The 23670-nt window shown below is 39.2% G+C and overlaps 1 protein-coding gene across 3 annotated transcripts; it reads right to left on the reverse strand.

Annotated features, from left to right (window-relative positions):
* Positions 1–1330: 1330 nt before the first annotated feature.
* On the reverse strand, positions 1331–16218 carry LOC148791595 (wall-associated receptor kinase 2-like). Of its 3 annotated transcripts, none has more exons than XM_088888819.1 (3): positions 15423–16211; positions 9544–10392; positions 1331–9439 (listed from the first exon to the last, which is right to left on the reverse strand). In XM_088888819.1, the coding sequence occupies exons 2-3, from the start codon at positions 10157–10159 to the stop codon at positions 8772–8774; spliced, it is 1284 nt and encodes a 427-aa protein (XP_088744945.1). In that variant the 5' UTR covers positions 10160–10392; positions 15423–16211; the 3' UTR covers positions 1331–8771. The 3 variants fall into 3 exon arrangements, with proteins under 3 accessions (XP_088744945.1, XP_088744944.1, XP_088744943.1); XM_088888818.1 differs by having other exon boundaries at positions 9544–10371; positions 15423–16210; XM_088888817.1 differs by having other exon boundaries at positions 1333–9439; positions 9544–16218.
* Positions 16219–23670: the final 7452 nt, after the last annotated feature.

The raw sequence follows: 23670 nt of genomic DNA on the forward strand, positions 1-23670 counted from the left end.
TTCCAAACTGTAGAAAGCATCCAAGTTGTAAGAGCATTTTTTGAGTTGTAAGCTTTCTTTTAGTGCAATACAATCTCTTCTTATAATACTTAATACTTAGTGTGCTCTTGTATGTCTTGGTGTATGTCCTTAGCAATTAAGCAACTTAGCAAGAAGGGTCTTGGGCGTGCAGTTTGGCTTGACTTGCTTGGAGTACCAAGTGAGTACCACACAACTTTAGTCAATGGGAGTAGTTAGGTCATGATAAGTGGTATCAGAGCAACTTTGCTAGGAGTGCGTGGGAGCTTGTGTGTGGACATAATGTTGGACAAACTCGACAATAACAAGACACACAAGTGGGAGAAGGGCCACTCAAAGGAAACAAGGGAAGCATCAAGGGACTTCATTGCTGCATTGGAGGCTAGGATGGTGAGGTTGGAGCTTGCCGCGGGAGACATGCAAGACAAGTTCACAGACATGGGTAGTCGAGTTGATGGCCTGGAGGGTAGGCTGGTGGAGCTCAAGGTAAACATGGGAGAGGTCATAGATCTTGCTTGGAATGTGGAAGACAAGAAGTGGGAAAGGCTGGAAGCCAAGATGATGGGAAGCCTGGTCAAGGTCCAAGCTAATGTGGACAAGCTGAAGGCAGACGTGGTGCTCTATAAGAAGCTGTTAGCATAGGATGAGGTGGGGACTCTACGGGACATGCCAAAGGTAAGGGCACCTAAGCCACCTCACTTCAATGGTGTCAGGGATGCATGGACATTGGACAACTTCCTATGGCACATGGAGCAGTACTTTGAAGCCATGTACATAAGGGATGAACAAGCCAAGGTACGTGTTGCCACTAGGTACTTAACCGACACAACTGCCTTATGGTGGAGGTGGCATGTGCAGACATGGAGAAGGGGTAGTGTCACATTGACACTTAGGAGAAGTTCAAGCGGGGCATGAAATGCCAATTCTATTCAAAGAATGTACAGTACTTGGCATGGTGCAATTTGAGGAAGTTGAAGCATACTAGGTCGATTAGGGACTATGTACGGGAGTTCTCCACACTCATGCTTGAGATACCTGACATGGATGACAAGGAGTTGTTCAACTTCATGGATAGACTCCAATCGTGGGCAAAGATTGAGTTGCAATGCAGGGGCATGCAAGATCTAGCCACTGCCAAGGCCGAGGCAAAGAAGTTGGGGGAGAGCAACATAGGTAGCTCAATGGAGCCCAAGTTTGCAAGGAGTGGCCATGACATAGGTGGAGTTCACCATAACCATAGGATGATTGGGGCATGCAATGCAAGTGATTACCAAGGCAAGGGGGGCCCAAACCAAACCTTAGGATGGCAAGACCAACCTGCCTAAGTCAGGGGAGGGCACTTAGTACACTAGTGGCACAGATGGGGAGCAGAAAGACGATCATGGGGAGGCCAAGATGGGAGTCACTGTAGTTACTTTGCAGTGTTAAGAAGATGGACAAGCCAGCTAAGGGAGTAGCCAAGACCATGGTTAGGTCAAGGCTGATGTATGTTGAGGCATTGATCAATGGTGAGAAGACCCAGGCCATGATCGACACAGGGGTGACTCACAACTTTGTCTCAATTGGGGAGGCAAAGCGCATAGGCTTAGAGGTTAGAAAGAGCATGGACACGATCAAGGAAATTAATTCCCAAGAACATGAGATCGAGGGCATTGTTCAGGGGGTAAGCATCTAGCTAGGGAGCTGGTAGGGTGCCATAGATGTGACCGTGGTGCCAATGGATGACTACTAGAAGATATTAGGTATGGATTTCTTCAACATGCACAACAGCGAAGAAGTTATCAGCCTTACAAGTAGGTGTGGGGCAAGGCCATGGGGGCCAATCTAGTCCAGGGGTGGATAAACAACTAAGGGAAGCACAATACGGAAAGCAGGTCCTTTGCAAGGACAAAGTTGTGTATGCCGAAACAAGCGAAGGCAGAGGCTGAGGCAAGGACATTGATAGGGTTAGGTAACTGATCAAGATTGGGGCAAGTAGGCAGCTATAGCAGCAATGCAGGCCACATATCCAAAGGGCAGGGAACCTGAAAAGATTATTGCTAAAACCATGGCCACTTTTACTTTGGTAACTCCATGGGTGGAGTATGCAGTTAAGTGGAAGGGGTTTCCTACATCATAAGCATCAGATGTATGAGTAGACAAGTTGATTGCAACCGACGACGAGGACTTGATCAAACAATGGGATGCACTAGCGAACTGAGTGCAATGAGGGCATTACACAATCAGGTGGGGGAGAAAGTCACGGAGTGACACAATATGGTGCTTGGCTAGAGGTTTTGTAGATGGTTCTTGAGGTTTCTAACCGATTCTGCATGTTTCTGGAGTATTCCAAAGCGTTCTAAGGTGTCCTGGAGTATTCTCCATGTACCTAGAAGGGGCTAGGTGCTGGGGGAACTCTCTAGAACCTTGTAGAACAATTCGGGTATGTGTGGAACAACCTAGAGGGGTTGAGAGCAATCAAGACTTCCTCTAGAGTATTCTTAGATCTTATGGAGAAGGCATCCCTCTAAAAGAGTGTAGAAAGTAGAATGGTCTAGATGTGCTTCTACATGATTTCAATTGTACATAGTTCTAGAGGATTCCTGGAAGGGGTAGTGTATAAATAGGGGATCTCTCATTCATTTGCAATAGGCTTCCAAGTTGTAAGAGCATTCATTGAGTTGTAAGCTTTCTTCTAGTGCAATACAATTTCTTCTTACAATACTTGATGTGCTCTTGTGTGCCTTGGTGTGTGTCCTTAGCACTTAAGCAGCCTAGCAAGAAGGGTCTTGGGCGTGCAATTTTGTTGGCTTGCTTGGAGGGCCAAGTGAGTGCCACACGACTTCAGCCAATGGGAGCAGTTAGGTCATGAAAAAAGATTATCTTAATGCGATGTCTATGTTCAATGGGCTGTGGAATCGATGATAATGATGTTCCATGCTAGTAATAAAATACATGGGATCTGCACCTTTCATAATGGGGCTTATGAATTTATTACTAACATGAAACATTATTGCTGGTTCTACAACCTGCTAAATAGACATCACATTTAGCTAATCCAAATTTAAGCATATAAGGGCACATTTCCCAAGGTAAAGATATCTACACACTCCCAACTCTTAAATTCTACATTTCTCTCATGTTTATAAGCTCTTCAGCTTGTATAATTATGACAGCTCGGCTTAGCTAACCACCCTACTCTCTTATTGACATGAGCACTAGAGTGCTCCTCTTTGGGAAATTACTCCAAAGGCCTTTGATTTCTTGTATGCACAAATTGTTGGATCGATCCAATTTACCTCATCCATCTCATCAGCGACAAATTTTTCTACTTCTCATCCACCTAGATTGGAAAGCATCAAATTGGCATTTGTTTGTGTAAAACTAAACAAAAAGCCACCTTCACTCTCCTTTTTGATGACAATGCCTCCTAAGAAATGCTCCACAATCCACTCTAGCTGCTTTGGCAATGACACTCGGGCTTGTGAACTAGAAAAACTGCATTCTCACCCATGGATATAAGAATTAGCTCATCATTAAAGAGTAGTTTACCATGTTCCAACAATGGGTCGAGGTCCTCAATATTGGCCACAATCTAGGGTGGGTTGCCTCAATTGAGCAACCAGACTATGCAAGAAAAAATGGCTCAAATGATTGACCCATCGGTTGTTGGCCAGAATCAGCATGGTTGACCTCCTTCAACTTGTCGAAGAGAGAACCCCCACCAAAGTCAACCTCGAAATGCCCAACAGTTGCATCACTCCAATTCTTAAATTCTAGCCAAGGAATGCTTGGGGCCACAAGTCCAACCCCACTGTCCTCATTCTACATCGAGCTTAATTAAGGATAAAGGGACAACCCATCCCTAAAACTAAGCTACGAAAAACACAACATTGGCTTAATAACTCCAGGACATATGCCAAAGGCTTGATGCAATTGAGAAAAGCCATCAGGTTAGAAAGAGTATAAGGGGTCATTTGGCAAGTCTTTTTGGGAAGATCTTCTGGTAGCTTTGACAATGAAAGAACATATTGAGCTTTTGCATGATGATCTGAGGAGCCCAAAACTAGTTTGGAAAATACACGTCTTTTCGTGTTTCTTTCCATGTCTTTCCACACGAGAATAAAATGTGAAAGACATGAAAAGCTTCATTTGGAGCTTCCCAGAATTAGACCAAAATGGGCTTCTCGAATCTTTTCGGCTCTTTGGCCTTTGACGGTTAGATCTTCTGTAAACCAAATGGGAATAGACTGAAAATTGGTCTACCTGACTTGTAAACAATTGGAAGACCGCGCAAAAAGATGCACCAAATGGGGAATAACTAGAGCCACCAAGCTACTTCTACAAAAGTCCATGTGATTAAGGAACCAGTATTTACAAAGGAGATCCTGGAGGATCTTTCCCCGACCAAGTTTAAAGTGCCCCATTTCAAGAAATATGATGGCACCATAGACCTTGTTAACCACCTAGAATGATTCAAGGCTCTAGTGATGCTCCATAGTGCCATCGATGCCATTATGTGCATGGCCTTCATTGTTACCCAAGTGTGGCCCAATCTAAGAGTGGGTTGAATTGGGTTCTAAAAGGATATTGCCTATTTTTCCTTATCTATCGAGAATGCAAAAACAATGTAACAGAGAGCAAATGCACTAAAAATATATGCATTGATCCCAAGATAATATATATATATATATATATATATATATATAGATTTGTAGAGATTCATTTGTTCTTAACCTACATATCCACTCCTCAGGCACACCTTATGAGAGTTTCAACTCCACTATTTTATTGGACTTCTTAAATGCGAACAAATTATTTACAATAACTGAATGGCTTCATATGTGCAATCACAACAAATATAATAATAAACAATAATTTTACTGAATAAAATTCCTCTAGAAGGCTGATATGAAATATATAATTAAACTATTACAAATGCAAGAGAATGCACTGGTACTGAAACTAGAAAAGAGAGAAGATGCTTGGTGAGAAATAATCAACCACAAATAGTTCTTCTCTCAAGAATGAAACTCTTCTTAGCACAAAGTCTCTTCACACTTTTCTCTTTCTATTTGCTTTGTTTTCTTTGGACTTTCTTTCTCAAAAAACTTCCAAATCTTTCTCCTATTTTTGTTCTTCAATTGAAACACTACCTAAATAACTTTGAATCAATGCAAAAGCACTTGTAACCATTATTGAGCCATTGGAGGATGATCTTTCTCCTCCTTTAGGAAACATTCAAAAATGAATTTTTCAATAAAATTAATGGTTTATCCAAAGAGGAGATAATCGTTGGTGTTTCAAATGGTCAAAAAAATCTCATTCTCATTGTGAGGTAGGCGACCGACTAGGCCATGATAGTTTTACTACTATGTGTGAGAAGGAATCTCTTTTCTCTAGTAGTCAACTGCTACCTTTTTATAGTCGATTACTATTTGCAAGGTCATCTTGGTTGTCACACATAGTTGACCATTGGTTAGTGCTAGTGTGACCCCAGACTTGACAACCTTGGGCAATCGACTACTACCTTCTAAGTAGTCAACTACTAGGTGACACTAATATCAATCATCACAATTAGTCAACTACTAAGGGTGCCTCAAACATAGAACAATAATCAATCTAGTGCCTCAAACATAGAACAATAACCAATCAACTCCTAAAGTTTGATAATCAAATCCTTAGGCTTCCAAACATAGATTTTTCACATTTTAGTCTAAAATAGAGTTTATTAATGAAAGCCTATGAACTTTATATAAATTAACCATCAGTCTCTATTCTTGTAGTAAACCAAAATAGTTCTGTACCTAACCCATGTAGTGCATCATGTCATATTATTACATTGAGTCCTAATAAATGTAAAAACAAACTTCATAAACTCCTAAAATTTGATTTCTTCACTTCTTGTCCATGAGAGTAGATTTGCATTTCTTGGTTGGGTTCTAGCTTATTTATGGAATCACTTGAATTATCAACATACTTAAATTCTAAATCCATTGATACTATCAATGAGGTTGTTATCATCAAAACACATAAGGTTAACAATTAGGTATGACTTAAAGGATCAAGCGATGATTGATGGTGTAAAAATAACTTTAGTACCTTATAGTGGGTAAGGATGTTAAGCCCTGCGAGCCTTAAGGCCACGTTTGTTCGGGTGGAAATTTGAACTAGGGTAAACTTTACACCATTGGTCGGTTTTACATTCATTTGGAAAGAGTTAATTTTACACCATAAATTGGTGTAAAAGTTCATTTTGAATTTTCTTTACACCTATAATCGATGTAATATATACATTGAATTTATTGATGTAAAACTAATGTCTCTTTCTTCCTCTTTGCCACTATCTTCTCCTTCTCTCTTCTTCTTCTTCTTCCCCCCTTCTTTCTTTCTTTGTTCCATCATCACCATTGCTACCAGTTGCTGTGACAGATCTGAATCTGCCTTTGACCTTTCTCTCACTATTTGTCTCTCTTTCATTCTCTCTCTTTCTCTCTTCTCCTTAGGGGTGGATTTGAGTCGAGTTGAGCTGAATAGTACGAGGCTCGAGCTCAGCTCGAGACTATTTTACAAGGCTCGATCTCGATCTTCATTTTGAGAAAAAATGTTTTATAAAAATAATATATAAATATTTTTATTTAATATTTAAAAAATTAATAATTATAATATTTTTATTATATATATTATTTTCTATAAATTTATTATATATTTGAGTCGGCTCGCGAGCCTCATGAGTCAAGCTCTATTAGGCTCGAGCTTAGCTCGAAGCTTAGTTGAAACCGAGTCGAGCCGAGCTCAAGTAGCTCGTGAAGAGCTTGGCTCTCACCTCTTCACCTTTTCCTCTCGCTCCAACTTCCCAAAGCACCTTCCATTTCTGTCATCGTCTCCACCTCGCCTCATTTGTCAATGCCAGAGCTAGAACCTCACCCAAGACCACCAGTTCATCCTCCACGACACCCTTGATGCTTCTGGGTTCGACACCCACCATGCCCGAGTGAGATTTCTTTCTTCTGTCTTAATTTATGCCTTCATTTCCATTCTTTTATTCTATTAATCCATTTCCCAGAAGACAACCATTCTGTAGGAGATGAGAGACAGTTTTTGCTCTCAGATTAGTCATTTGTCAAGTGTGGAGAGGGAGACTAGCATTTGCATTAACAAGGAGTTGACTTGGGGACAACGGCCATCCACATTGCTACCAAAGATCATACCCTTATATTTCAATCTTCAAAGACATTATCAGTCGACGAGTTTGTTGATAGGCATTTCCGGTCTGAACCCAGAGCAGATCTGAACCAAAGGCGGTAGCGGCAGTGGTGATTTTTCTCTCTCTCACTCTCTCTCTCTTCTTCTTCTTCTTCCCCCCATTTTTCTCTCTGTTCTGTCACCGCTGTTGGCAATGGCAGATCTGAACCCACCTCCAACCTTTCTCTCACCATCTGTCTCTCTTTTGTTCTCTCTTTCTCTGTTCTCGTCCTCCTTTTTCTTCTTCTTCTTCTCCTGCTTACCTCCTCCTCTGTAGATCATCTTTTCCTCCTCTGCACCATCTCACCAAATTTACACTTTAACAACCAAATATGGTCTGTGTAAATTTTCAAAATCTACCAGTCCCAATTTCCATTGATAACTAAATCGATTCCCATTTCCCATACGTGTAAAACTGAATTTATACCTAAAACAAATGCAGCCTAAGGGATGAAGACAGTTGTAGCCTAACTAACAATTCTCCCCTAGCATTACCTAGGGGACTTGAACCTGCAACCTATGCTCTAATACCAAGTATGACTTAAGGATCAAGTGCTTACCAATATACCAAAAGTTTGAATTAATGGAAAATGCACAAATTTAATATCTTATCGTGGGTGAGGATGTTAAGCCTCGTGAGTCCTAAGGAAGCTACCTATGAATGGTACTCTGCTCTAGTACTACTTCATTTTCTAAGCTCCTAGAGCCAATTCAAAGATATGCTCACCTTGTACATTAGCAACCAATGACACTAGAGGGTTGCTACGAGTCCCTCTAAGAATTATTATCAAGATTCAACATCGGGTTTATACAGATGTAGGACTTAGACCCATTGGTCAAGGTGGCTGCCCTCATGCATGAACGACATGTCTGAGCTTATCTTATGTTTAGACAAGTACATTAATGGAGTATGTGCAGGCCAGTAGGAGAGAAGTTGAGGAATAGTGGCATGATTCCAAAATGCAATGATGGAGATGATCGTCAGTTTGTTTGTGATAGTAAGAGATTGGACAGGTAGCATTATCATAGTTGGAGGTCCAATCTATGAAACTTCAGAAAGTACATGCTACTTAACACTCCACGAGCCGATAGCAGGTGAAGTATAGAGATACATCTACTGGCCAGAGCAGATGAGATTGTAGAACAAAGATGTTAGGACAAATACTATTGATTCCACTGCGACCATACCCATGACACCAAGGACTACAGAGAGCTCTTCAATTAAATTGAGGACACCATATGACGAGGATAGAGACCGTACGTTGCCGACTTCTTAGACCACGACAAAGCCATCCCCCAGCAATGCTGAAGCTCCAGGTGATCAAGACCCCCCTCTTGTTAGATTCATCACCATTATCTCTACGGGGGTGACAACAGGGGCAGAGAGCTCTTTAGCTCGAAAGGCATATGCTCAACTCAATCAGGTAGATTGTCGAGCCCAAAAGAAGTATAGAGTGGATGGGATTAGACTTGTAATGTGGGTCATGCCGTGACAGCATGACACAGATTGAAGGCGGCCTAGACGCCATCTATGTTGTGCTATGCCAGGCCTCAGGCCTTGGTGGGTTGTGCTTGGGCAGCCCGGTGCCCCTCCTAAGGAACCGAAGCATCGTAGGTTGGGCCCAATTTGGGCCTATTTTTTTCTTTTCCAATTTTCCTAAATTAAGAAAATTTAGAAAAAAATAAAAAAATAATAACAGAAAATTAACATGAATAATAGACTGCAAGTTGAAAAAAATTGTGAAAATTTTATTTCGACTCAAATTTAATGTGTACAAAATAAAATACATTCCTAAACAGAGCACTGTTTCACGGTCTGGTACCGAATCAAAGTACCGGAGCCTAGCTTCTACTACAACAGATGCATGTTGCTTACTGAATATACTGTCTATGCATATATGCCTTAATATAGTGCGGTTTGAAAGAGTAGGTGTTAAACATATTGTCTTAACGATCCTCTCTATATATGTGAGAACAATTGCATAGATTAAACTGTGCAATTTGATGATGAAAAAGAGCAGAAAGAATGTATTACCTTGACATCCATCAGGGAGATAAGGATTCCCGTCGTAGCCTTGCATACAGTGGCATATATAACCTGGATTGTTGTTGGAGATAGAACAGTCGGTGTTGTTTCCGCATGCATAATCTCTGCTTCCTTTCTCACATGTCTTTTTTGTATTTGACCTGTCAAGCGCTGTGAATCCAAAAATAGAGCCTTCTAATCAAATTAATTAATTAAACAAGATTGAGAGTTTGGGTGGCTATAAATAAAAACAGAGAACAATTGAGATTGCATACCTTGGCATCCATTGGAGAGGTAAGGGTTCCCTTGGTAACCTTGGAGACAATGACATAGATATCCAGGGCCATTGGTGGAGTCGATACAATAAGCATTGCTCCCGCAGGCATAACCACTACTCACACCTCTTTGTGCTTCATCGCAAGTTTGGTTGCGAATTGCCCAGTCCAATATCATCGAAGACCTGATCCCAATGTTCAAAAGGTATTCCACGTCGTTTCTTACATCCCAAAGACCTGACACTTGTGATGCAAACAAGTCCTTATCGGACAAGATGGTGAACCCACATCTGCTGATATTCCAGTTTTGTGCGAAGCCAGAAAAGAATCCTATGGAAGGTAGAAACTCATTAAGATCCTTTGGTATCGTTGTTTGGCAGCAACCACCAGAGCCACCGCAGGATGAATTTTTAATTTTTACATCTTTCTGGCATAAGGACCGACAGCCTACATCGCCAAACAAAGCTCCATACATGTTGCAACCAACAGTGATTAATCTGTTGCCAGTGTTGGAGAGCCTGTATGTGTTTGGAAATTTATATTTAACACTAATGCCGCTCCGCAGGCCTTTTGTTGCCTCCATGTTACATATGACAGCTCCCCAAATGGAGGTCATCAGTTCACCTTCAAGTGATATATTCAGAATGGAATGGTCAATCCAGTAATCGTCACTGCCGCTATAAATCGTCAATTGGGGAGGATCAACGGCAGTGTTGCAGAACAACTTAAATTCATCATCTTTGTAACAGGTTGGATCATCTCCCACTAGGCCAAATGGGTATGGGATATCAATATTCCCACATTTATTTTGGCAACCAGACCTTGTATCTGACGACCACGTCAAAAATGCTGTCGTCATCATCGTCAGCTCGATGTAGTATCACAAGGTGATAGGACAGAAAACAACAAATTAAACAAATTTTTCCTCTTTTAATTCATATTTGAGCAAATTAAATATCTATAATTTATTATGTAGAGTATAGATTAAAATAAAGATGGCCACATCATATGGGCTTAACCCACCCTTCATTCCTTTTTCATGTCTCAAAAGTTGAAAACTCAGCATGCCCTCTATCTGTTTTCCACCTTTCATAACTAGAGACAAAACCATTCACCATTCTAATCATGATATAATAGGAAATTAACCACCACACTATACTAAGAAAGCACCCAAAGAACTTCTCGATCCCAGCTTTCTATTTTTTTTTTGTATTTTCCTTCCGAAAATCGTCCCTCTCAAAATCTTCCAAAAATTTTCAGTTCTCTCTCTTTCTCTTTCTCTCTCTTAGTTTTCTCTTCGTTTTGGATGACAAATTTGGGGTGGAACAGGTAAACTTGGTTGGCTCAGTCCTAAGTTTTCTCTTTGTTTTTCTATTTTACACTTTCTCCTTTTCTTTTTTTTTGTACTTCCCACTTGGGGCAACCCATTCTAGCCTCTTTCTCCTGCACGGTTTCTCAATTTCAGTTGGAGAGTTACTACTGTATCTAACTTCTTTCTCCCATACTGTTCCTCAGTTTTAGTTGTAGAGTAAATGCACCCTGCTTTTGTTATCTAAAAGTAAGTTTAATAAAATTTAATTCTTTCATTAAAGGAAGTGCTACCCTCTTTCTGTTTCTTTCATTTACTGCTCCTAAACCATTTTACTTCTTTTTTTCTTTTTTCTCAATTTTCGAACTTGTGTAAATGCCCTTCACCTTCCTCTATGTTGAAGAATGAAGCTGCAGCAGCATTTGAATAAACTCTTGTGTTGCTTCTCCAATTTAACTTATATGTTGATGATGCGCGATCTAACAATTCCTTGCTAGCGGACAACTGAGAGGTAGGGCTAATGAAGTCGCCTGGAGGGCTTACTTACCTACCCTCTAGATTATTTAATTAATCTACTTTCACTATTTCAAAACTACTTAAAAATTTTCAATTATTTATATTTTATATTATTATTATCGAATATTATTAAATGTATTATAATTAATTTTTTGTCTTTAATAAATTTTGAAAGTTATTACATAATTTCATTATTAATCTATTTTTTGTTTTAAAATAACCTTTAAAATATGATCCAGTATTAATTTTTTTATTTTAAAACATTTAAAATTTATTTATTTATAATATTACTTAGTTACTTTTTAAATTATTTATATTTTATATTCTTGTTATCAAATATTATTAAATTTGTTATAATTATTTTTTTGTTTTTGATAAAATTTTTAAGGTTATTACATAATATCATTATTTAATCCATTTTATTTATTTTTAAATAATATTTAAAATATGATTTAGTTATTATTTTTATAATATTTAAAATTAGTTATTTACAATATTATTTATCTATTTAAATAATATCATTATTTAGTTATTTAAATATTACTTATTTATTGAATTTCATAATGCATAAATTAATACATAATTTTTTTATTCATTTTGTAAAATATAAAATTATTATTAATTCAAATATTATGAAATATATTATAATGATTTTCTAATTTTAATACAATTTTTAAGTTTATTACATATTCTTTTGATAGATATAGATCAAAAGTAGGGGATAGGATAAACAAGAATTAGAGATAATTAGGAATGAGAGTGATTTTAGGAATAGTTTTAGAAAAGGATATCCAAAGGGATAAACATAGAGGAAAGAGGGATGGGCCAGGCATGTTGAGATGTCAAAATAAGAGAGGGTGAAGGGAGTGATGAGGTGGTTTCATGAGGGAGCAACGAAGGCTAAAATGTAAAGAATCTGAGATTTCTCAGTTGGGGTAAGGGAGAAAGCTCAAGCCATGATGTAGAATGTTTCTACTTTAGTATATATATAGATTGGCGAGCTGGTTAGCAAAAGACAGATGATGAATTTGGAGTTGCTTAGAATTTACCTGCTTTTATAAAAAGTTAAAATCAATAGCAATATGCTTTGTGCAAGAGTGATACACTCAAACGGCAAAGAGGTAAATGGCTCCTACATTATCACAGTAAATTATTGGGCCAAAAGAGAGAAGAACACAAATCTTGTTAAGTATTATTATAACCATATGATTTCAACAGTGCCATCAGCAAGAGATCTTAATTTGGCCTCTATACTTGACCTAGCTATGGTCTTTTGTTTACAAGAGCCCAAGAGACTAAATTCTAAGGTAAATGGCATAATTACCAATGAATTGCCCATCATCTGGTTACCTTGCTAATTTGCATTTGTGAAGGCCGGAAGTGCATCTATAAATGCCATAACTACAACAAAGTGTTCATTAGTGGATGCATGCATGAATTGGCATACCCAGTTCATAGCATAAGCCAAATCTGGTCTATTGAGGGTAATATATTGGAGAGCGCCTACTAAGCTCTTATAAGTCGTTGGCCCAAAGACAAATTTACCTAAAGTTAGAGAAAGTGATGACTTGAGAGGTAGAGGAGATGATACGAGTTTTGATCCATCCATATCAGCCCATTTGACAACATCAAGAATGTGTTACTTTGCAAGAGAATAAGACCAGTCAATACCCAAGAACAAACTTAAGGGCTCAAGATCTTTTAACGCAAATTCTAGAGCATACGAATGAATGACACGAAGGATGGCAGTAGTGGTACTTCTAGGTGATGTTTGGCATCAAGGATGATTTCCCATAAATCGGCGCCATGTAGGATCCATAACAGAATTTGAAGAATTAGTGATTTCTTTCTTGTTTGGTTGGCCGATTTTGTTTATTTCTAGGAAATCAGCCAAAAATCAATTATTGAAATCATCCCTTTTCAGGAATCACATTTTTTGTGATTTCCTGATTTTTCACTAAATCTGATTTTTTGAGGAAGACATGGCATCCAACATGGCATTGAATAATAACTCTAAAACAAAAAATAAATCAGTACCAAACAGACTCAAACATGATTTCTCAAAAACCATCTTACATGGCGTAAATGATACCAAACAACAATTTTTGATATCAAAATGGATATCAAATTTGTATGTCCTTGATATACTAACTAGTTAAATCCTTTTGAGGTCAAATACTAGGTATGTTGAGACATTCAAGAATTATATGTTGCTAAATAATTAATGTGATAGGATCTGCTACTATGTTAAAACACAAATAACACTTTATACAACTTCCTGCTTAGAGTCTTAAATTTGTCATCAGTAGAATTATTTGAATCCTCAATGAAGAATCTAATGGTGTTAGAAGTTGGACACCATGATATAAAGATAAAGAAGAAAAAAGTCCTTCCCTTAATGTAGTGTCAAGTGTTTACAGAATTGTAGCATACTCGTACTCCTGTTATGTTGTGAGTTCCACTCTATACAAGCTATAACCTCTTAATTGGATAAAAAATTTTTGAAATTAACAAAGTTCTAATAGATAATTAAGAGTCTTTCATAAGAGTCCTAGTTAAACTATGTGCTAGATAAGTGTAGTAAAAGTAGGTTTTGTAGTTTGGCTAGTTAGAAGAATTCCGATGTAGTGGCAGTCTTATCCTGAATGAGTTAGGAGTTATTAATAGATTAGAAGAGGGCTCTTTCAACCCTCAGTCTAGAGAAGAGTTAAAAGGGATTAAACTATGCAAGTTTTTCCTTATTACCTAAATTCTATCCCACCATTGTGAAACCTTTTGGCTGGAGTTTTTAACCACATTAGATCATAACTATTATCCATTATTCTAGCACTATTTTAGGTCTGTTTCGGGTCAAAAGACCACCCAAAAATGTAACAAAGATTGGACCTTTGCTATTGTAAGTTCTAGAGAAGAAATCCAAAATTGTAAGGATAAAGTTGTACCATCTTCAACTTGTTGCTATGTTACCGGGAAAATTCAAGCTTGGGTGTTTACACAACTTTGATTTTTACTTTTGGATATCAAGGTAATATATTTAATTTTGATCCAAAAAATCTTATCTTTCATGGTCTAAGAACGCAATCGATCCAATAAGAAAAACCAGTTTTGTCACTTGTGCAATTTCAACATTTGGGTTCTATAAATTTTTGAAATTCTACCTCTCTAGTTCACTTTTGGCACAACATAATCATTGAACGATCAACTTTCACATTCCTCCCATCTATTACTCTCTCAGAGGTGTTATATCCTCAATTTACTCAAATAAATGCACATGGAAAATTCTATGCCACTTAGCTCTTCCATGACTATCTTCACACACCTATCAAAGTTCAGTGGCGAGCCTCTACCAAATGCTTTGGAATATAAGGGTCCGTTTGATTTGCAGTCGGAATTAGAATCAGAATTGAGATTGGAGTTTGATTCTTGATGCCACCACTCATTTAGTGTGATAACATCACCCTATCTTTCGTGTACAACCTTGGCATGTCAAGTTGACTACCACTTTATTGTCCTTATCTTGATCACACGCGCTTACATCAACTTCAGTTGATCTCTCCTGGTGATGAGATAGCGGATGTACATCTTGAGTACTAAACCCATCAATGGAGCGAGCATATTTATAGACTTTACGGAGTAAGCTAGTTTCAAATCCAAGCATTTTACTTGAGGGGTGTATTAGAGGATATGTGTGCGTCACCAACATTTTACTAGGGCTGGAATGAATCCTTTCTGTGGATTGATGCCAAATTTACCGGCAGAATGCGGTTTATAGAGAGGTCTACGAGTAGGAGGGGGCTGCAAATCAGAATTGTAAGGTAAAGTGCAGTCAAAAAAGTCCCAAAAGTCCAAAACAGAAAGACTGAAGGCAAGGCGGGTCTAGACTCTAGACACATCCTCCAACGAATAGTTTGGATCGGCCACACATTTCTCCGAAACGTAGCAATGGGTGGTATCGTATATGCAGTAATATAAGATGCCTACCTTTATTTTCCTAGTTAACTAAATTGAGAAGTTTGAATCCAAACCGGAAAAATTAAGATCTGATAACTCATACCTTGGCATCCATGGGGGAGATAAGGATTCCCATGAAAACCGTCGATACATTGGCAAATATATCCAGGGCTGTTGTTGGAGATAGAGCAGTCGGTATTATCCCCACATGCGTAATTCCTGCTTCCTTTCTCCCGCAGGCATAATTGTTCGTTCGTCGTGCTTCCTCGCAAGTCTTATTGTTGTTTCGAATTGCCCAATCCAGCACTAATTGACTTCGGATGCCAACGATTCTAAGGTCATTCACGTTGTTTCTGGTATCAGATACCCTATACACATTCGCAAAACTAGCCCAAGCCATGTCATACCTCTGCCGCACCGGTCTTTGCCCCCAAACATGTAACATTTGGTAGCTCCAGAAACGGAGGTCGTCAGTTGGCCTTGCAGCCATATGTTCAAAACGGGCAGAGTACTACTGTGGGACATCTGCAGTAGTTGAGTATCACCGGTGGTGTTGCAGATCAACTGAAAATCTTCGTTCAAGAAACAGTTTGGATCATCGCCGATGCCAAACGGGTAAGGGATGCTGAGGTTCCCACACTTCTGCACACAGCCGGGCTTTGTCAGAGACATTAATGTGGACGCCTCTGCTGCAGCTGCTGCGTTCGTCATCAGAAGCAGCCGGAATAGGATGACAATGAGATGAAGCAACATGGGCCAAATCATGAACACAACACTGCTATACCTCGAGACTGGAGTTAATCACAAATTCACAATGACCCTTGCCACTATATATATATATATATATATATATAACTTTTGTTGCCTTCACTTGAACGAGCATTAAAATGTTGTGGAGTGTATTTTTATTTTCTTTATATACACTTTTATGTTTTCTCTTTTAATAATTTATTAAAATTTTCGTTATTTGAATCGGATCGAATCAGATTTGGATATCCAATATCCTTAGTTGATTCGGATTCAAATCATCATTTGTGAGATTCGACCAGATCTTCAGATTGGATTGGATTCGAGATACCCTAATTTGAATCCGAACAGATTTATTTTCATACCTAGGTGGAGTTAAGTGTACATTCAATCTCATTATTAATTATATGTAAGTTCGAACAAAATAATCAGACCGGATGTGGAATCAAGTATATCGAAACTTTCGAAATCCATTGCTGCTCTCACAAGTCTTTACATTGCCAAACAACTAGGTTTTTCTTCTTTCTAGTGGTAAGTGATTCTATTAATGTTGGCTCAAAGCTGATCAATAAGGACCCAGGAAATTGGAACATTACCCATTGGAGGCGAGAAATATCGCTGCAACTTTACAGGAGTTAAATATTTTTGTAGATATAATCTGGTGTTTAGGGGTAGATTTTAATTAAAGACGAGCCAAATACCTAGCTAGTCAAACTCTATTCACAAAAAAAATGAGGGTCAAGTTCGATAATTGATTCAAGTTAGGGACTTAAACTCAAATTCGGCTCAAGTCAAAAACTCATGTTAAAGAGCAAGTTCAACTATGTGCAAAGTTTCCTATAAAAAAATAAACATTATACATATAAAAATACTTCTGATTTTGCATATAAAATTTATTTATTATTTTGCATATATATATATAATATAGGCTCGATTAGGCTTGCTAGCCTCACAAGCCAAATTTATTGGACTTGAGCTCAGCTTGAAACTCAGTTTATGCCAAGTCAAATCAAGCTTTTCATAAATTGAGCTTGAATAGCTCATGAAAAGCTCCATTCATGTCTACCCCTAGATATATAGGGCGCTTTCGTCTTAAGTTCCTTCCTCCTTTGTTAATATATATGACATAATGTTATTCTCCCTCGAAAAACTATGGAAATCCATTGACAGCTTAATGTAAAAGTTGCTTCTACACAAACAGAAACAAATGTACTTGTAACAGAAACAAATGTACTTGTAATTGGTGTGCTTGTCTCTAATTTGATGTAGTAGCCAGCTTTACACATCTTGTTTCCAATATGTCAAACTTAGCGTTTCAAAGTGAACAGGAAATAAACAGCCTAGGCTGTTTGGCGTCCTCTACTTGGAAACTTTTTGGTTAAAAGAATTTTGGTTGTGAATACCTTTCTCCCATTCCCATGGGAACGTGTATCACACAAGAAAATATAAGGATGACAATCCCCCCCCCCCACCCCATGGCAATGTGAATACTTTTCTCCCTCTAGGAGCACATTTTTTGTTAGAAGATGGATTTATTTTGGGATGACAATCCTCCTATACCCATTTATTAAATTTAATGCTTATAATATTAGACGTTATTTTAAAGCATATGAGCTTATGTGTTATGTATAAATTTAAAAATTAATTAATGCTTTGAAGCTTATGTAAAAGATATTTGATAGTTTTTATATTTTTTACATGTTTCAATCAAATAAATAGAAATTTTGATGTTTGTGTATGTTATTTTGCTTTTTTTTATAAATAATAGAAAATAACAAAAATTTAGATATATACAGGTTGTAGACCCATCACAAACCCATCCTCAAACATGCGAGGGATAGGGTTGGAGAGGATTTTATATTTTTCATGTTTGGGAGGGGTTGGGTAGCCAGAAGAATATAGAATTTACAAAATCCACCCCTTACAATCCCTATACAATAACTTGGCCTAGGCTAAAATAATGCTAGCTGTTTTGTTCTTTCCAGTTGGAAGGGATGTGACATTTGGGTAGTTGCTGGGATGCTTTATCTATGTGAATGATTATGCCTCATTTAACTTTTGTTCACGTTAAAAATTATAGGGCCAAAAAAATGGCCATTTAAGACACTCGTTATGTAGTTTCAAAGATTCAAAAAATGGCCATTTAATAACTTTTGTATTTTACTAAAACACCCTCTATAGTGTGTAATAGATTTATTCGATGAATCTTCCTTTGATAACAGTTTGTAATGCCATCTGGGACTTCAGTTTTGTATTGACCATGATATTAAGTGCTATAGGTTTTGAAAATTGGATTGGACTAAACGGTCCAACCGGTTGACCTCGAACCATGTAGGCAATTGGTTTTTTTTCATCCTGAAACCATTCTTGCCCAAATAATGGTTTTCACTGCTTTCTTTTAATTTTTATTTTTTAAAACAGAACAGGCCATCCATTTAAACTGGCCTATTTAACCCGGGAACCGATGGCCAAAACCGTCCGTTGTCCGGTCCGTTTTATAAAATCCTTGGTAGATGAGGCATACGGCATACCTTTCTCTCTTGATTAATATTACGTCCTTACAGGCAGATTTCAATCATAAGTTGTATGGCAGAGACTAAATGCAATTATTGGGCCTCCAGGTCGAAATGCATTCAAATTTTGACTTTTCACTTTATTAAGCACATTCGAGCCATGGATGCTGAGCTGCTATACCTCCCACTAACGAAATAGCCCTTGATTGCGAAATAATTTTTGGCTGTTGTTATAAAGTAGGTTACTTTAAAGAGGTAGTAAAGCTTCAACCCATTAAAAAAAGAAAAAAAAGCTGATGTTAAAGCCTTCTTATCCAACTTTCAAAATTGGACAACGAATTAAAGTAATTAAAGTTATAGTACCAACTTTCTTGGTTTTGTCATGAGGAATTAAAGTGATTCCTGTGGGAAGCGGATACCCAATTCAAAAGGTAAGTTGTTATGTGATGGAGGCGCACATGGCAAGCCCAATTGCATAGGCGCACATGGCAGGCTCAGGACAGTGATATGTGATATTCAGCAGATTGCATCTTAACCGTTCACCCTTAACAAATTGCAGGTTAAGTATAAATAACTAGCGTCATTTCTTAAGTAAGCTATTTGGCATTTTAATGCTTTAAGTTTTCTATTTCCCTAGTGACTTTATGTAATCTATTTTTATTTATGCCTCATCCGACCCCCTCAATACGTATTTACTAACTCGACCGTCGAAGCCTTCGCCCCAAGGACAACACTAGGGGCCTGCCCCTCTGACATATTTCTTCCTCTATAGGTCAGACCTATAAGCCCTCAACTCTAACAGCCTTCGGATACATCAATCCTCAGCTCAAGGAGGTAAATTTATATTGTTGCCCTCAACCCATCCTAGGCAGCAACAATTGGCACTGTCTGTGGGAACGACTGCTAAGACTTCCCTCAAGTGAACATTTATTCTTTGAAAAAACTACCAAACTTTCAATACAATTGCTGATAATCAAGATAATATTCAAAATGCTCAGAACCTGGTAACCATGGACCAATTCAGGATGGTCCTCAATCGGCTTGATAACATCACCCAGAGATTGGACGAGGTGGGGTGCCCGAAAGGAGGCCACCCTCAAGGTAGCTGCCCCGCTAGGAGCTTGGGGCATCATAGTAGACACTCTTCTTAGGGGTGTAAACCGATCGAATTCGAATCAGATTAGACAATATTCGAGTTTGAATCCGAATAGAAAACCCGATATTTGAATTTGATTCGATATCCGACAAATATTGAAAATTAATATCTGAATTCGAATCCGATTAAATATTTGAATATTTGATTTGATTCGAATTCGTTTAATTAATTACTTGAGATAATTAATAAATATAAAATAAATATTTTATTGATATAAAGTACATAAATATATAAATTATTTATATAACTTAATTATTATATATATAAATTATATAAAATATTTTATATATTATATATAAGAATAAAATAATTGGTCGAATTCGGATATTTATCAAATGAAATCACGTCATATCTGAATTCGAATTCAATTAACTAATCGGTATGAATAGGATATCCGAATTTGACTGATTAAATATCCAAACTATCTAAATTCAATTCAATTATGTCGAATATCGAATTCAAAATCGGATTTTCGAATACCATTGGACGCAAAAAGGCCAACCCCTCCGTATCCAGCAGTAGCTGACACGCAAGCCAGCTATCGAAGACCTCCAACCAATGGGGGGAGATCCAACAAGGTCCTACGACAACCATCGGGACTACAAACGGCACTACCGAGTTGAAAGCCCCCTAGACGATGGCGGGTGCTCTAGCTACTACAGTCCTCCTCCAAGGGCTAGAGGCAGACACCACACCTCTCCCTCACATGTATTAGAGCTCCGCAAACTCCTCAACAATCGACGGGCCTAAAGGAATTAGGATGTGCCCATGTCCGGAAGGAATCAAGATGTGCCCGCGTTCGAATACTCTAGGAACTGGTCTGACTCATTCCATGTCCGAGAGGACCGGGACGAGGCCCAGGCTCCCATCAACCAGAAGATTGTCCACCTTCAAGCATAGATTGGCACCATGCAAAATGAACTTCAGTAGGTTAAGGAGGGCCGATGTGATGCTTCTACAAGCCAGAGTCCGTCGTCCAACAAAATGGACAACTTCATCGACTCCATCATCTCAGAGTCCCTAATGTCCCACTTCAATGCCCCCACATTGGAGATGTACGACGCAACCACTGATTCGGATGACCACCTGGAAAGCTTTAGAGCGCTTATGCTCCTTTACAGATACTCTTACACCTTGACATGCCAGGCTTTCCAGGAATCTTTCAAGGTAGTAGTTCGCCAGTCTTTTCCTCACCCACTTTATCGGAAGCCGATAGTGTTAGAAGAGTGTCATCTCACTCATGTCTATCCAACAGAAGCGTGGCAAGAGTTTGCAGTCCTACATTGACCGCTTCAAGAAAGAAGAGCTCGAGGTTTGAGATCTTGACCCCACGGTCTCCATGCATGCAGCAATCAACAACCTCCTACTTGGGCCTCTCAAGTGCTCCATTGCCAAGACACTACCCAAAACCAAGGCAAAATTTTTGAATATAGCATAGAAGTACATCACCGTCAAGGAGGCCTCGGCCGGCGAGCGTCAAGAAGGCAAGGCTGACCATGGCCGGTGGGGATCAGAAAAGAAGAGGAAGAATGGTGATGGTCTTGGCAACAACAACAATAAAGATGGCAACAAGAAGCCGCCAACCTTAACCTACAACAACTACACGCCGCTCAACTCCAGCCAGATGCAAATTCTCATGCAAGTAAGGAAATAGGAGTACATAAAGTGACATGAGAAGATGAAGAGGAACCCCAAGAGGGTTAATCTCAAAAAATATTGCAAACACCACCGCGGCACCAGCCATGACATGGAGGACTGCTATGACTTAAAGAATGAGATCGAGTCTCTCATCTGCTGTGGTCACTTGAAGGAATATGTTGGAGGCGACGTCAACACCTTATCCTCATAGCAACAAAAGCACAACAATCTAGTCGGCATAATCGACATCATAGTGGAGGGAACAACCACAGGTGGTGCCTTGGTCTTGGACCACAAGGCCTACACCAGGCAACTCAACATCCAAGGGCCAGTTCCCAAGAAGCGGAAGAAAGATGATGTCATCTCCTTCTCAAACGATGACTTGTAGGGGGTCCCAGTGCCCCAAGACAATGCATTGGTGGTCACGATGACCATCTCCAACTTCATGGTCAAGAGGAGCCTCATCGATAATGGATCATCATTCGACATCCTCTTCCATGACACTTTTGAAAAGAAGAAGTTGATTAAAGAGCAACTACAACCGGTCGGCGTACCACTCGTTGTCATGATGCTTGGTAGGTGATGAGGATGACCGAGCTCCTTGTCATGATACTTGGCCAGCCAACCCTTCATGTGCTCAAGGTAGCCATCTCCTCCTACCACCTCATCCTCAAGTTCCCCACTAAGCATGGCATCGGAGTTGTTTGAAGGGACCAATAAATAGCTATACAATGCTATGTGGCAACGCTAAAAGGAAAAACAAGGAAGCTTTATTGCTGGAAGGACTCGACCTTGGGGACAAACTAGCGAGCCGAAGCCAACCAGCCAAGGCCCTTGTCTCAGTTCCCCTAGATGAGGACAAGCCCAAGAAGGCAGTACACATCGGGTCCAACCTTCCTCCAAACACCCTTTTCGAACTGGTATGTTTTCTCAAAACCAATGTCAACGTCTTTGCTTGGTCTACCACTAACATGGCCTGAATTAACCCTTCAGTCATTACTCAATCAAAGGTTGAGCATGGACCCAGGTTGTAGGCTAGTTGGGCAGAAAAAGAAGAACTTTGCACTACAGCATTAAAAATCTATCAAAGAGGAATTTGACAAGCTACTTGACATCAACTTCATCCAAAAGGTACATTACACTAGTAGGAAATGGCGAATCTGTATTGATTCCACAAACCTCAATTGGGCCTACTCTAAAGACAGCTTTCTTTTGCCAGGGATCAACCACCTCATTGACACCACTATAGGGTACGAGCTACTGAGCTTTAAGGATGCTTTCTCTAGATACAACCAAATATAGATGCACCCTGAGGACGAGGAGAATACCTCATTCATCACTGAGCATGGCACCTAATACCACAAAGTCATGCCCTTTGGCCTGAAGAATACCAGAGCCACCTATCAATAGATTGTGAACAAGGTTTTTCGAGCATCAGATGGGAAGAAACGTTGAAGCCTACGTAGATGACATGGTTGTCAAAATCCTGAAGGCCAACCAACACACCTCGGATTTAGTTGAGACCTTTGCCACTTTGTGGAAATATAACATAAAGTTTAATCCCAAAAAGTGTGCTTTTGGTGTCACCGCAAACAAATTCTTGGGCTTCATCGTCATGCAGCGGGGTATTGAGACCAACCTAGAAAAGATTCAAGCTATACTTAACGTCATGCCACCTAGGTCAATCAAAGAAACTCAGAGACTTACTAGCCAAGTAGCTACCCTCAGCTGATTCATGTTGAAGTCGACTGATTGCTGCCTATCCTGGTTTCGCACCCTAAAGAAACTGAAGGACTTCTAGTGGACTAGAGAATGCCAATGAGCCTTTGATGAGTTGAAGTCCTACCTCGCTTTGCCCCCTCTACTCACTCATCCGCTTCCAGGAGACACGTTCCTATATCTCTTGGCCGGGGATGAGGCCATTAGTTCCATACTGGTGAGAGAAGAAGGAGTGTATGGGCCTATCTAATATGTCAGTAAGGTCCTCTGCGACGCCGAGATGAGATACCCTAAAGTGGAGAAATTATCTTTTTCCCTTGTGGTCTTGGCCAAGAAACTCAAACCCAACTTCCAAGCCCACAATATCACTGTATTGACCAGCCAACCCCTCAAGTCCAACCTCTCCAAGCTGGAAACCTCTAGTTGGCTGACCAAATGGGCCATTAAGTTGTTTGAGTTTGACCTATAGCATTAGCCGAGGCCTGGAATCAAAGTGCAGGTCTTGACTAGTTTCTTGGTGGAGTGCACCTTCAGTAAACCCCTCAGCCAATCTCCAATAAAAGATAATAGACCTCGAC

Source organism: Nelumbo nucifera, chromosome 5 (genome assembly GCF_055504915.1).
Source record: "Nelumbo nucifera cultivar China Antique chromosome 5, China Antique-T2T, whole genome shotgun sequence".
Taxonomy (NCBI): Eukaryota; Viridiplantae; Streptophyta; class Magnoliopsida; order Proteales; family Nelumbonaceae; genus Nelumbo; species Nelumbo nucifera.

Excerpts from the sequence above, each read along its gene's own strand:
- LOC148791595 (XM_088888817.1), bottom strand. The coding sequence starts at position 10,405 with ATGATGACGACAGCATTTTTGACGTGGTCGTCAGATACAAGGTCTGGT. Across the intron at positions 9,440-9,543 it reads CCTCTCCAATGGATGCCAAG|CGCTTGACAGGTCAAATACA; the intron begins GTATGCAATCTC and ends TTGGATTCACAG.